The sequence below is a fragment of the Grammomys surdaster genome, unplaced genomic scaffold, assembly GCF_004785775.1.
Source record: "Grammomys surdaster isolate TR1022 unplaced genomic scaffold, NIH_TR_1.0 222, whole genome shotgun sequence".
In the NCBI taxonomy this organism is placed as follows: domain Eukaryota; kingdom Metazoa; phylum Chordata; class Mammalia; order Rodentia; family Muridae; genus Grammomys; species Grammomys surdaster.
The window spans coordinates 1,787,319-1,803,168 of NW_021604667.1; the positions used below are offsets into that span (position 1 = coordinate 1,787,319).

The 15,850-nt window shown below is 37.9% G+C and overlaps 1 protein-coding gene across 1 annotated transcript in view; it reads left to right on the plus strand.

Moving 5' to 3' along the window:
- Positions 1–15,850, plus strand: part of Dock11 (dedicator of cytokinesis 11) — a 177,430-nt gene that overhangs the window by 97,723 nt on the left and 63,857 nt on the right. Inside the window, exons 23-30 of the mRNA XM_028773169.1 lie at positions 367–456; positions 6,236–6,354; positions 8,691–8,760; positions 8,847–8,972; positions 10,080–10,151; positions 12,266–12,412; positions 13,849–13,932; positions 15,074–15,185. Of these exons, the coding sequence (XP_028629002.1) occupies positions 367–456; positions 6,236–6,354; positions 8,691–8,760; positions 8,847–8,972; positions 10,080–10,151; positions 12,266–12,412; positions 13,849–13,932; positions 15,074–15,185 (820 nt within the window). The remainder of the gene's footprint in view (positions 1–366; positions 457–6,235; positions 6,355–8,690; positions 8,761–8,846; positions 8,973–10,079; positions 10,152–12,265; positions 12,413–13,848; positions 13,933–15,073; positions 15,186–15,850) is intronic.

Consider the following 15,850-nt stretch of genomic DNA (forward strand, 5'->3'; position numbering starts at 1 on the left):
CATTTTCTTCACTTGTTATTTCTGAGCTTTGTCCCTGGTCATTTCATTAAAATAGAGAAGCAACTCCATTTAATAGAATACATAATTTCTGTTTTGTTTAAAGCCTTAAATAAGTGCTTACCTGGTTGGGCATGTTTAGAAACTTCCTTTGTGTTCAGGTACACACCATGTTCACCTGGCTGTGGTGCTTTATTTGAAGGTCAAGAGGACGTCACGGGCATAAGTTGGCAGAGATGGCTCCGGGGTCCAGGTGTTAGACTACCCAAATAGATCGGCCTTCATGATGCTGGATCAGGGAGAGCTGGAGGGCCTGTGCTTGAGGATAATGAATCAAATTTCATAAGGCTCTTTCCATCTGTGTTCCAGGATCTGCATGTGCACAAATTCTTCCATCATTGCCAGCTGATTCAGTCGGGCTCAAAAGAAGTTCCAGGGGAGCTCATTAAATATTTAAAGGTAAACGAACAGGTTCTGCAAAAGCTTCGTTTTTTGTGCCTTTATGCTGCTACATTTTTGATGTGGAAAAAAGAGAAAAGAAAAAAGAAAAAAAGAGAAGAACCAGGCAAACACCTGAAAATCCTTTGGACCTCAGGAGGGCATTTTGCATTTTCTCTTTTGTATTTTTCCATCAGAAGCAGACACAGCATGTCTGCATTAGAGAGAAAATGTTATAGCCAAAATTTGACATCATGGTTTAGAATCCTCATGATTTTAGTTGCAGAAATGGCTTTGGGGGGAGAGGGGAATCTTGGCTCTTCCTGCTAACTACCACTAAAAGGAGAGTGTGTTGTGGTGGGGGAAGGGCCAGAAAGAATAAAAAGTTTTTCTTGTAATAAAATGTTAAATGGTCCTGTGTCCATTAGTGGGAGACTAGACTGTCATAAGGGCCCACTAAAGCTAGAAACATCATCTGCATGTAATGCAGGGGAGAGAGTCTTAAGGAGTCTTAAGTGTACCATACTGTAGCAGTCAGAGAACCTAACGTTAGGCTTATTTCTCCCGTGTGGGGACTGTGGTGTGCATCCTAGGACCTGCCTGGCAGCATTTGTTTATTTTCATTACTTCATTAGTAGGTTAGCCGTGGAGAATATGAGGCATTTTGATTTGATGACAACAGGATTTCCCTTTACCCATTGGCTGCTGCCTAACAGTGGTCTCAGGAAACCCTTTTTTCCAGAGAGATAGTATGGTATGAGATAGAGCCAATGGGTCTGAAATCATAATCTAATTTTGTGCTGCAGATCTGTCATTTACTAGGTCTGTGATTAACCTTTACCAAGTCACGGAACTTCTCTTAGCTGTCACATTGGGCTAAGAGTAATTAATGCCCATTGCTTGTGAGGCTTGAATAAGACACCTCATCTTCTGGGTCCTAATTGTTCATAACACACTACTTCAGGAGTGCTTCCTGGGAAGCCCACATCAGGGATCCAAGCAAAGAAAACAGTATCTCTTACTAAAGAGCTTCATGTGTTGTAGGGGAGTGAGCATAGAAATGAGCAGGTAGAGATGTCACATCAGATGATTTATAGATACTAGAGAACAGCAGTTCTTAACCTGTGGGCTGTAACCCCTTTGGGGGGGAGGTCATACATCAGATACCCTGCATATTGGATACTAACATTACGATTCATAACAGTAGCAAAATTACAGTTATGAAGTAGCAACAAAAATAATTTTATGGTTGGGGGTCACCACAACATGAGGATATAAAAGGATCGCAGCATCAGGAAGATTGAGAGCCACTTCTATAGTGAGACAGGAATGTGCCTCTGGCAAAGTGATATTTGACCAGCTATTTAAAGGACAATGAAAGCCAAGTGTCTGGCTGGGGAAAAGCTGAGAACAGTCAGTACAAAGACCCTGAGAAGTTTGGCTTGGTGTACTGTGCAGCAGGAAGGTCTGAGATATGGGGGGTGCCTGAGGTTGCTAAGGCATGCCCTCAAGTCATCTGCAGAGTCTTAAGGATAGTGAGGAGAGTTATTTTTTGCAAGTCAAATAGCAAGTCTTGGAGGAGTTTGACATAGGCATGATTTGCCTTTGATTCTCTTGCTGATTGATGGGGGCATTAAGCCCAGGGCCTCGTGCATGATAGGTACTTTAACACCCTACCATGCAGCTATAGCCTCAGTTTTTGGTATTATGTATATGTGTGCATGTGCATGGTGTGTACATGTATGTGAAGGCCAGAGGTCAATCTTAGGTTCTGTTTCTCAGGAGCTGTCTACTTTGTTTTTGTTTTTGTTTTTATTTCAGACAGAATCTCTCACTGGGCTTGAGCCCACCAAGTAGGCTAGTGTAGGCCAGAGAGCCCCAGGAACCTGCCTATCTCTGCCTCTTCCTACCAGTGGAATTACAACCTGGCAACGCCATACTCAGATTTTTAATGTTGGTTCTGGAGATCACAATCAGGTCTTCATGCTTGACTGGCAAGCAACTTACCTAAGCTATCTCCTCGGCCCTGTATTTTAGTTTTTAATTTCAAGATATTTTTATTAAGTTGCCCAAGATGGTCACTATATAGCCCAGGTAGGCCTTGAACTGCCGGTAGTCCTGCCTTATCCTACAAGACTGGACTGGACCAGACTGGACTGGGTTTATAAAACAGAGCTACTAGGTCAGGCTTGACTTTCGTTTTTATAGTACTATTCTGCCTGTCACATTAAAAAAAAATTGTTCAATTTCTGTTCAAGAGAGACAGTAAATCAATAGTGACTCTCAGTCTCAGTTAGCATTAAGGACTATAATAGTCATGTAACTTTTAAATCCAGTCGTTAGTACTATCTAGGAAGACTCCAGCTATATGGACAGATAGCTTATCTATTAAAATTACTGGTTTTCCTTTTGGAGGTTCCTTTGTGAGAATTTTCACAGAGTGATGTTGGATACATCGTTTTCAAATACTGGTATTCTTCAAATGGAACAAAATGTACACTGGTATTTGCTTTTGAGGGTGTGGAATGTCTGAGGGTTATACAATGCACACCCGCCCTCTGGTGGCTGTAAGTGAAATGGCATGCAATTGCAGAAAGTGCTGAAAGGGGTTGTGCAGAAGTTTCTTTTTGAAGATGAGAAAACAGAAGTCTTAAGTAGAGGTGATTTGTCTACAGTGCTGCAGCTACTTGTTAGCTGAGCTGAGTCTGTGACATTATCTCTTGATGCCTATTCCAATGAACGTCCCAGCAAGTCCATCTATTATCCCTTTAAATGGCAGTTTCATGAATTCATTTATTCGTTGAGTTTTGTTATGTATATAGTACCAATGGAGCTTGCATAGAAGAATGACTTTGAAACTTTGTCAGTATGGATATTGTAGCCTAGCCAAAGACAGAGCAAAAGTAAGTTAGCTAGCAACTTCTTCATAATACAGAGAACTGTCGGGAGACAGATGTGGTAAATGTTATATGTTTGATACAGAATTGTGGGTATTAAAGATTCAGATCATTCAGAAACCCATGTAGAGCAAGGACTCCCATTTTGCCTTGCCCTCTGTTAACTTATTTAGTTATTCAGCCATTCACCAAAGATTTATTAAGCATCTTATGTGGACAAGGCATTGTTCTGAATGCTGGGAGTGTCACTTGGGGAAACATGGACAAAACTAGTTTTGTGTGGGTAGGGAGATTCTAAATAAACTTTAGAAAAATGAGTGTCATGAAGAAAAGAACCGGTTAATGAGAACATTCCAGGTAGAGTTGTCAGGGAAGGCTTGTCTGTAGAACTGCCAATTTTGGGTTAAAGAGGAACCGAAGCAAGGGTGACAGCCGTAGGTGAGGAGAGACTGTTGCAGTGGGAGTGTGTCCCCTATACTGGTGTGTTTACAGGTAGGCAAACACATAGCTGGAACACAGGGAGCAGAAAGTGGGAGGTGAGGCTGCTGGGAGCTCAGCCTGAAGATTGTATGTATCATGGAGGCCCATGATGGCCTTTGTAGTGATTTTGTGTGGTTTGTGTTTAACAAGGAAAAGATGGCATTAACTAATTTGCATTTCAGAAAGGACACTCTGGCTACTATTGAGAATAAATTATAGAGGATAGTAGCTATATAGTGGTAGCAAAGAGCTCCATCCTACATGGGACGCTCATGTGCCTTGTCTGCCTGGTATTTCCCTTCTGCTTAGCTCACATTGCTACTTTCTTGTGGCCCTATTGGCACTTCTTTTGTACACGTGGTGCACATACCTGTCCTACTATTTGCTATTTGTACCGAAATGATTTAGTTCCATGTCTTTGCCCCTTTCAACCGTGAACTCTCTAATGGCAGGAGCTGTGTTCTGGTTGTTTGGTTTGTTCTCTCTTGTTTGGCTACTAGAAATATATCCAATACACCTCCATTGGATGAGAAGATGAAATGGGTTCACTGAAATGCGGATTTGAATTGGCCCTGAATGAGTGATTGGGAATTGGTTAAAAACTGTGAACAAAGCAAAACAAAGAAAAGCATATGGTACATTTAAAGAGCAATGGTGATGCTAGTTTAGTTTTCTGAAGAACAGTGGTCAGTTTAAAGATTCAAAACTGCAGGATAGGTCTTCAATACACTCAACTTAATTCTATAGCTCAGGATTTCTCAAGTTCAGCAGTAGTGACATTTAGGAGAGGATAGTTCTTCATTGTAGAATGTTCAGCAAAATGCCAGGCCTCTACCTAGTAGAAACCATGCACGTGCATGCATGCATAAGTTGTGATAGCCAAAAAAAATAGCCCCAGACATCACTAAATCTCTCACAGAGACCATGTGATTCCTGAATGAGAACTGCTACTCACAGTAACAGGAAGATATCACATTCTAGATGGTTCAGATTGTGGGTCAGTAGGAAAATGCTTACCTAGCATGTGGGAAACTGTCACAGCTTCAGCACTAATAGAAAAAAAGAAGATGAAAATCATTTTGGTAGAAAGTAGTCTAATATAATTAGCATCTATAGTGGGTGGAAGATCAATTTTGAAATGTGTGCTGGATATATTGAGAATGAAGAGAAACTGTAGATGTTCTAGAAAAATATGTCAAGGGGGTATCCTGAAAGAGGGCAGCAGAAGAGATGATTGCGAAGAGAGTGCACAGAAAGGAAACCCTTAAAAAGACAACCATGTGTTCTTGGAGCTTGCCAGCCTATCCTGTGAACCTGATGGGAGAGAAACTACACAGAGGCCTAAAGTTCTTGTTGAGATACAAATGATCAAGTCCTGGAAAGGGAAGGTGCATGTGAGGATATGAAGATATAGAGTAAAGGAGATCAACAAAGAGAAGTGATGAGTTCCCTTAAGTGCAAAGACTTGGCTCGTTGTGTTTCCCATAGCACTACACGTAGAATTGATGTAAAAAAAATCTCAGCAAAGTTGGATTTTCTTTTTTGTTTGGCTGATGGAGTGATGGAGCAAGTGAATATGGAAAGAAGAAAGTAATGTGGCAAACAGCACTGTAACCTTTCTATGTATACATGAATATATAATATATATTTGTACTATATTTGGAAGCTTCTAACACCCATTATTAGAGACAGAGTGCAAGCATGTGGAATAAACATATCCAAAGAATGTTAGAGTACTAGCCAGATGGCCCAGTGGGTAAAGGTGGCAAGCCTGATCATCTGAGTTTGATTTCTGGGACCCATGTAATAGAAGAGAGAATTGATTCCTGCAAGTTGTCCTCTGACCACACACATGCACTGTGGCACATAGGCTCCCACATACGTGTGTATGTGTGCTCCTACACACACATGTATATACACACGCTAAGTAAGTATAATATAAAAATTTTAAAAGAATGTTAAAATGCAAAGCTATCTCAGTTTGATAGATGATGTGGGATAAAGCAAATTCGAACAGACATGTTCTTTACTGAAGCTCAGTTAACTTACCATCAGGTTAGCTGGAGGCTAAGATTGTCTTAGAAAGCATATAGAATACATGGTGCCCGTAGGCTGATCTTTCTAACCTCCACCCTGGCAATGAGTATAGATTTACCAAAAGCCAATTGTCTTCTTATCAAGCTCATAAATAAATTGTACTTTCTATCTTTAGTTAGGCATTCCTGTCTACCTTGCAGAATTCAAATAGCAAAACAATGTGGTGGATTAAGTCCTTAGCAAGTCTCCTGTCTCGGAAGTGCACATTTCAGCAAGCAGATAGTCAAGCCAGTATATCGCTCATTACTTAATTTTCTTATTGTTTCACATTTGCAAATTTGATCATATTTCTGTTGGTTTTCATAACTAATAATGACTTATTTTAGTGTTTGCATGCCATGGAGATCCAAGTCATGATACAGTTTCTACCTGTAATTCTTATGCAACTCTTCCGAGTTCTCACAAACATGACCCATGAAGATGACGTTCCCATCAACTGCACCATGTGAGTTTCGGTGTTATAATGAAAGAAGCTACTTGCTTCCGGTCTTTTCTCTTTCATGGCTATAAACATCCCTCTTAAAACTGTGTTTGTTCTATTCCACTGGTTTGGTCATATTGTCTCATCATCACTTGTCTGAGAGATTTTTTTTTTAATATTCCTTTTGATTACTTTCTTTTAAAAAATCTTAAATTAACTTTACTGTTTAAAAAATAACAACTTGCAGCTAAAATAAACAACACAACACCTAAATTAACCAGATCCAAAGTTTGTGCATCTCAGCAAACTTCTCTCCAGTCAGAATAGCCATACAGAATAGAAGCTGTGGAACTTCACTAATTGTCATGTTTTTATGCAGTTAACCATCACCAAAATGAACAACTCCATGGCAGAGTAGAACTAGAAAAAATTAGCTGTCTATCCTCTTTAATGATGGATATTATTCCCCTTGTTTGGTTCTTGCTAATCCTCTAATAATTATTCAGCCTTTCCTGTCCTTTCATACATGTTATACTGAGCCCACGGGCATATTTGTTTACATATATACACATGATATTGGCTAGGTTCAACATGTGATAGGGACTATGGCTGTTCTGAGGTTGTGTGACCTTACTTAATAGGATACATTCTGAATCCATTCATTTTCCTGCAAGTTCACTTTTATTTCTATCCTATTTTCTTTTTTTCTGACTGCTTGTTCAGAAACATGGTGTTTACTTTCCACTGTTGTTTTCATTTTCCGCAGTTTCTTCTCTTACTGATTTTTTACTTCACCATACTGTGGTTGCAATTTCTATCTGGAATGATTTTAGTCTTCTTAAATCTTATTAAGACTTTTAAAAATAACCTAATGTATGTTCAATCCTGGAGAGTATTTGTGTGCACCGAAGAAGAATGTGTCTTCTTTTACTCTTAAATGAAATGTGTTGTTTATACATATATATTTCGTTAAAGCATAGTTAAAATCAAATATTTGCTTCCTAATTTTATGTCTGGTGACTAATCCATTGTTGAAAATGATATACTGAAATCCTACACTGTTCTTGCCCTGTTGTTTACTGTTCCATGCTATAAGACAAACATAAATTTCAATTGACCTTTCTCCAGTCATGTTCTATACTTGTGTTGTACAATACAGTAGCCACTTAGCACATTTCGCAAGTGTGACAAGTTCTTCCAAGGAATGAATATTGAGTTGTAGTTCGTTTTAGTTTTAACCAACACAGTCACTCACCTATGACCAGTGTTTCTCATACTGAACAGAATGTGTCATTAAAATCATGAGTTTTAACTTGGAAGAATAAGCTATTTCTGTACGAAAACAAAAGTATATGGTAAGGTAGAGGGTAAAATACACTCAAATTTCAAAATAAAAATAGTTGACTTGAAAAACTGTTTTTCTCAATGCTGGATATCTTTGGTTCTGCTGCCCTTACTGCCTTTTCCCCTAGACCCCAGGCTACAAACACTTCCATGCTGTGTGCCCATATCTGCTGTCAGGGGGAGTCTTGTTGAAAGTTTAAGAAGCATTACTCTAATATAATGGTTTTCAACATGCACATTCCAGATCACCAGCAGCACTATGCCCAGGAACTAATCATTGAACTTTAACCTTATCCCTACAAAGTCAGAAACACTAGGCAAGGAGCCAAGCAATCTGTTAACACGCCTTCCAGATGATGATGCTGATGCTTGCTGAAGTTTGAGAGGCACGGCTAGTCTCTTACATTTACCTCCAACTTTCATCTTATTTTTCTTGCTCTGTCCCTCCTTTCCCCTTGACACAGTTTTCACGTTGTCTTTTGTTTGTTTGTTTGTTTGTTTGTTTTTGTTTTGTTTTGTTGAGACAGTCTCATTCTGTAGCCTAGACAGGACTAGACTCATGGCGATCCTCCTGCCTTAGCCTCCCAAGTGCTAGGATTACAGGTATGCACCACCTTTCCTGGCCACTTTATCTTTGTTTTCTGTTCCTTTTATCTTCACTGGAAGGGATTTGAGTATTTACTTTACTTGAGCTCTTTTACAACATAGGGCTATGTCCATACTTTGAAGTGAATACACAGATTTAGAAAGGAGTCAAAACATCTTGGCTGCCAAAGTAAAGTATCCTTTTGAACCAGGAAGTGCATTTTTTAAGATGCCAAGAGTGTTGTGTTAGGCAGTGGTGGACCCTTGTAAACCTAAACCACTGTCACCTCTTCTCTTAGCCCTCTTGTTGTCGTTCAGGCATTTTGTTTGCTTTGTTTTGTTTTCCGGGATTAGACTTGCTCATATCTGCCAGTCATACTAAAGTCATGAGTTGAAGCATGGCCCTCTGACTTTCATGAATGTTGTTTCAGGGTTCTCTTACACATTGTGTCAAAGTGTCATGAAGAAGGCTTGGAGAGCTATTTAAGATCCTTCATAAAGGTTTGTGGAGTAAAACTTTCTTGCTGGATGATTTACCTGCTTCCCAGAACAGTTGTATCTGATGGTTTGCTTGGTTCTGTTTGCAGTATAGCTTCAGACCTGAAAAACCAAGCACTCTTCAGGCTCAGTTGATACATGAAACCCTGGCTACTACTATGATAGCAATATTGAAACAGTCTGCAGATTTCTTAGCCATAAATAAACTTCTAAAGGTAAGGATGGAGGACACAAATGGAAACAAAGCCAGTCTCTCCATACTTGGTCGTGACCTTTCATTTTTATCCTTGTTTTTATCCTCTTTTGTCCTGGACTTTCCCTCCTTCTCTTATGTTGCATATGTGTCTTTCAGAGCCTTCTTCCCCCTCCATATACACCCCTTGCTCTGAGTTAAATGTTTAAAAGATAAATTTTGGATGGAGCAGAATCTTGTTTTTGTTACATATCTACAGTGTAGATAGTTTATGGACCTAGAGCTGTCTATTTACCACCTCTGGGCCAGTGTTACCTCATGCCTAACATGGAGTAGTTGATAATATCACTTCTGATAGGTAGTAGGTACTCAATAAATAGTAACTCTTATTCTAATTCTTTTTACTATTTCTTTAATTGGTAATAGAATTATGGGCCTTTTAAGATGAGTTGGCTATAGACTTGATGCTAACTTTCAAATTATATGATAAGGCCAACCATATAGCTCACATAGGCTTTGCCAGTACCACAGCTAAAGTTGATTATCCAAACTGAGTGTAGGTAGCAATAATATTTATTATCTTTATTTGTGAAAGGGAAACAAGATAGGGCAATGAGGTGAATATGTTCAAAATATATACATGTATGAAAATAGCATCATCAAACCCATTTAATATATAATTAATATATGTTAATAAAACTGTTTAAGTGTTCATTGTAGAGAATTTAAAAGAAGTAATAAAAATAACTAAAAGTTGGCTTGCTCTCATCACTAACCATGGGTATCCCAAAGCAATATCAATGATAAGAAATCCTGTCCCATGAAGCATCCTTCCTATTCTCCTACTGTAGAAACATTGAGTGTATTTTGTGTTGGCTAACTATTCCTGGGAATGGGTTCTTACCCTGGATTATGGTTGATATACCTTTCTTTCTTTCTTTCTTTTTCTTTTCTGCTTTCTTTCTTTGGTCTGAAACACTTGGGAAGTACTCTGAGAATTTAATAGTGAGTTGAGGTCACTTGAAAATGTTATCAAACTTCAGAGACAAGATGTCTATTAATTTTTCCAATGTTTCAAAGCCTCAAGTATTTGAGTAATTATTAAGGCGTGTGTGGTTTTTTTTTTCAGTACTCATGGTTTTTCTTTGAAATAATTGCAAAGTCGATGGCAACATACTTATTGGAAGAGAATAAAATTAAGGTAAGTAGGCTCAACAATATTTATTTATTTATTTATTTATTTATTTATTTATTTATTTATTTATGTTTGAGATGATCCAGGCTGGCCTCAAACCCATGTTCAACCTCCCAAGTGCTTGGATTATAGACTTGAGCCATCACACTAGGCTCATTTTAATTGATAAGTGGTAATTGTACATATTTATAAGAATAACCTGTAACATATATAAAGAAAGCTAACTTTATGCATAGCAATAATATCCAAATACCCTTTTATTCTAATGATTCTTGCCTTTAACTTTTCCAATGTTGCTTATAGAAACAATGAGTGTTTGCATAAATCTAAGGTCCTACAGTTCATATATCCTTACAGTTTAATGTGTAGCATCTCCTATATAGTTAGAAATAATTATAGTAGGATATAGGTAATATCTTACAGCTATTTACTATACAGAATTCATTGACTTTGATGTTTTGCATTTCTTTTGTGATTTAACAATGTCAATGTTGAAGAGCTGGAAAGATGGCTTAGTGCTTGTTGCCCTTGCAGAGAACCCAAGTGTGGTTACTAGCACCCATGTCAGACAGCTCCTAACCACCTCTTACCCCAACTTCTGAGAATGTTACCCTCCTTTGAACTCTACAGGCACCCCTACTCACCCCCTACATACACATAAACAAAATATATTTTTTACAAATAAAAGTTTGGGGAAAAGATTCAAAGAGAAAAAGTAGCAAGTCAGACATGTTCTATTAGAAAGGATTAAGGTTTATAATAGAAAGGGTAAAAAGAACTTTATGCAAATATTAGTATCATGTACATTTCTGCGTGTGTAATATTTATGCATGATGTAATATCACATATATTTCTAAAATGTGGTATGGACATTTACTTGTTTTTCTGTTTTATTATTATTTGTCATTGTTGTTGTTGTTATGTATATGTGATGTATGGATGGGACCCCATGTGAGCTACAGAGCATTTTTGAGACTTTGTGGAGCCGGTTCTCTCCTTCACTGTGTATGGGTTCTGTGTATCAAACTCAGATCATCAGGTCTTGCACAGCAAACATTTTTCTCACTGAGCAGTCTCACAGGCCCCTTATTTGGTTTTGAATTTTGTTTTAAAGATACATGTTAAGAATTCCTGTACCGAAATGCCTAGAACCAGAAGGGTTTCAGATGTTTGACATTTTCAGATTTTAGAATATTTGCATATACATATTGAGATAGATATATTGGGTACAGGATGCATGTCTAAACATGAGACTTGTTCATGTGTCGTGGATACTTTATACACATAGCCTGAAGACAGTTTTATCCTTTGCGTTCCATTCGCACCTGTGTTTTGACTTCAGTCAGTAACACAACATCAGGTGTGGAATTTTCCATTTGTAGTGTAAAATCAGGTCTCAAAATGTTCAGGTTTTAGAGCACTTCAGATTTGAGACTTTTCAATGAGAAACAACCTGTACAAAGACATTTTCCTGGTTACCGAAATCATAATGGTGAGGCATGTGAAATGAAAATTCATTTCATAGAAATTTCATAGAATAAATTGACTGAAAATGTAATACATGTGTATGTTCTGTGCCAGAAAAAAATAAAAAAGGAAGTGTGCCTACGTCCCAGGAGCTTGGATTCCGGAGCTGGGTTATATTGACCCATGCTATACCTAATGATAATTTCAGACACCTACATTATTAGTGAATCAGATCATCTCTGTAAATTCAGAGTCTAGAATAATGGTTCTCAGCCTATGGGCCACAATGCTGTTGGGACTCTAATGACCCTCTTATATCACATATCAGATATACTTCATAATAATATTTACACTATGATTCACAACAGTAGCAAAATTATAGTTATGAAATAGCAACAGAAGTAATTTTATGGTTGAGGTCACTACAACATGGGGAACTGTATTAAACAAAGGGTTGCAGCATTAGGAAGGTTGATAAACATTGCTCTAAAATAAAGTTCACTTTGAACTAATAGCAAAATCATTTTTAGTTGAAAGAAAAAAAATTTACTTTTTAAAGGCATTTCCGTGATGGAACATGTTTGAAAGGTAAAATGACAGTTGATCTATTTAGAGTTCTTCAAAGTCTGACTCTTTCTCTATTTGTATTTAAGCTTCCCAGGGGCCAGAGATTTCCTGAGGCATATCATCACATCTTACATTCTCTGCTTCTTGCAATAATTCCCCATGTGACCATTCGCTATGCAGAGATTCCTGATGAGTCCCGAAATGTGAATTACAGCTTGGCCAGCTTCCTAAAGGTGAGTTAAAGGCAGCCAAAACATGTTCAGGATCTTTTCTTCACTGATAGGGTCTGGAAAGCCAAAGGAATAACAGTTCTCTTTTCTTGTGAAAAAGCTGGATGTTTGGGTTAATTTTTTTTTCATTGTTGAGGATTGACCCTATGTCTTCTGCATGTTGGGCAATGCTGCACTCCTTAGCCCTAGGCCCTAGCTAGGTCTTTTCAAGGCGGTTGAAATAACTAGTCTTTGGACTGATGGGTCAGTTCATCAAGGTTTACTCTTCTTCCCACTGAAGCAAGTCGTTAAATAAAAGGCTCTGTCGTGCTTATTTCACAAAACATTTTAAATACATTTCAAATGGAGTGCTGGTAGGTGGAGCAGCTGTTACCCCAGTGAGTCCCCACCAGTCTTTATCATACACTGATGTCTTTATGCAGTTAAATCATTTTTCTGGTCTGATTGGCTTTTGGTTTTCTCTGTCTCTCTTTCTTTCCCTCTCTTTCTCAATCTCTTTCTCTTTTTCTCTCTCTCAATCCCTCTCTTTCTTTCTTTTTCTCTCTCTCAATCCCTCTCTTTCTTTCTCTCTTTCTCTTTCTCTCAATCTCTCCCTCTCTCCCCCTGTCTTTCTCTTTCCTCCTGCCCCCTTTCTCTGTGCAAAGTGTGTGTGTGTGTGTGTGTGTGTGTGTGTGTGTGTGTGTGAGAGAGAGAGAGAGAGAGAGAGAGAGAGAGAGAGTGTGTGTGTGTGTGTGTGTGTACCCATGACATGTGCTCTGAGACTGAAGCGGCATATCTGTCATTTACTGCCATATTCTTTTGTAACAATGTCTCTCACTGAACCTGGAGCTAGGCTGGCAGCCCTGAAGCCTTAGAAATCTTCCTGTCTCTCACAATCCCCATGACACTGGGCATTGGTACCAGGCTACAAATGGCCATGTCCAGCTTTTTTTTTCTTTTTTTTTTGTAGCTGTTTGGATTCTAACTCAAGTCTTCATATTTGTGTAGCAAGGGCTCTTACCCCGTGAACAATTTCTCATGCCCCAAAATTTTAATGTTTGAACTAAAGATACCTATTTGCTGTTGTCAGCACAGGGTACATGTTGCTAATGCATACACATAGAAGTTGTTTGCTTTGCTCGGTGAGGTTCTTTGCGAGGTGACAAAAATTCCTACACTTACAAAAGATTCAGTTTTTTACTTTATGTTTTATTGTCATATATGTGGATATGTATTTATGTGTGTGTCTTGTTTTGGAAATTACACAGTTAAGGCCCTTAAATCTTGATTCCATTGATAATTTACCTTTCTCCTTTTCTTTAATGTCACCAAAAACTCTTGACAGCTATTCTCATATTATCCATAAAAATGATATCCCCTTTGTATAGAACAGATTTTTAAATTCTTTAATATCATGATAAGAAATACTTAGAATTAACCTTCCTTCTTTGCTTTATTAGCGCTGCTTGACACTGATGGACAGAGGATTTGTTTTCAATTTGATAAATGACTATATATCTGGATTTAGCCCCAAGGATCCTAAGGTAAATTCTAAGGACATCGTTGTAGTAGCTATTGGGCATTTAAGTATGAAGTTGAAGGTGTCAGATATATTCTCTTCTGGAGGATTCAGAACTGCTTTTTTCATTTGTGTACTTTGAGTATTGTCAAAAGCAAGGGACTATTGAGTAGTGTTTGGAGAACTGCCGAGGCCTCCCACAGATTCAGCAATTTGCTAACATAATTCAATATATAGTCATTATTTTGCCTAACATTGATTAGAGTGATAGGATATGGATACCCAGCAGGATCAAGAAAGAAAAAGATAGCAAGTGAAGGTTGTGGTGACTCCCATGTGGACATCTCATGCTTTTTCCCTCTTTACTAGGTTGAGAATACAGCTAAAAGACTACAGTATTTCTATTTAGAGTTTAGGGTTCTTTGGGATTGACCCAACTGCAGAGATGGGGAATGAAGAAACATACAGAAAAACCTGGGCTTGGGTGAGCCATGATGGACACATACCAGAAGTCTAGAAACACAGTATGTTTGTTATCTACAGCTGAATGAGGATGTGGGTTTATTATATACAATTGATGGAAGAGGTAGGGGATTCACTTAGGGGACCAATTTCAGGGTATAGTCATGCAGGTTACACACACTGTCAACCTCTGCAGATCAAAATTCTAGACTATCAGAAAGTAAACTAGGTGTTCAACACTAGTCTAGAATTTTGATCTGTTTTAACACAAAACCAGTTCCACTGTAAGAACTGTGGAAAGCGAGTATACCCCTGTCTATAGGAGCATTCATGATATGAGGACCCCAGGTGACTCAGATCCATAGGAATAGCAAGGCCTTCCCCTGGCCCGAGTACAGAGGTTGACATTTTCCCTCTGTGATTAGGACCTAGTAGACTGGTACTGAGAAACACAACCTTATCACAGAGGGAACATGTCAAAATCCCTTTTCACAAATGACAGCCAATATCAATGTTGTAACAGGCCTTTTAAAATCTACCACTCTAGGGCCTGCTATGTTAACTCTTTGCTGTACAGATTGCATCTGCAAGTATACTTTGGAAGATAAACGCTTCAATTCTGTTGGGAAATTAAAGATCATATTTTTCAATCATCAACAAATAAATGCCTACAAAATGAGACCTGATATATAATTTACCTTTAGGTTCTTGCTGAATACAAGTTTGAATTTCTCCAAACCATCTGCAATCATGAACATTACATTCCTCTGAACTTGCCAATGGTGTTTGCAAAACCTAAATTACAGAGAGTTCAAGGTATGTGTTTGTATTTTCCATTATTTGGGATTGTTATTCCTTTTTTGATAGTACTAGTGTAGCATAATGTTTTCTAACGAAACCAGTTAACTTTATGGTAACTTGAAAATTGTTACTATCTGAAGATAGATTCATTAATGGCATTTTGCATTTCCTTCATTCTATCAGTGGCAATAGTCTTAGTATGAAAAATTTGGATATGCTACATATATGTTGCTAAACATAGATGTCAGACACTAGTAAAATTTCTCTATAATAACAGTGTATTGAATTTTATTTAAGAGGAATGAGAAAGTATGTGAATGCCTTTCTGCTGAAAGCATAAAAAGTAAATATAAAAAATAAAATGATAATTTTTATGCAGTAAATTTATTAAATGCCTCAGTTTTAATCTCCATTGCTAGTTTTATTGAATGCTTTGTTGTATAGCACTATTCTTATGTTATTATGTTTTTTATTTGTCCCTTTTCTTTTCATATATTAATTAGATTTTTTTTCATTTGCGGTGGACCGTTTGACTTCAGTAGGTAGGTTTAACTCGGTTCACTCTAAACTAGTATGTTGTGTTTAAACACAATTGATTTGATGAATGGCCAAGATGAATGGGGGCTTTATTTGCTTTTCAAATCCTCCCTAGCCAAAGTGAGCCTTTAATTTCTGGTACC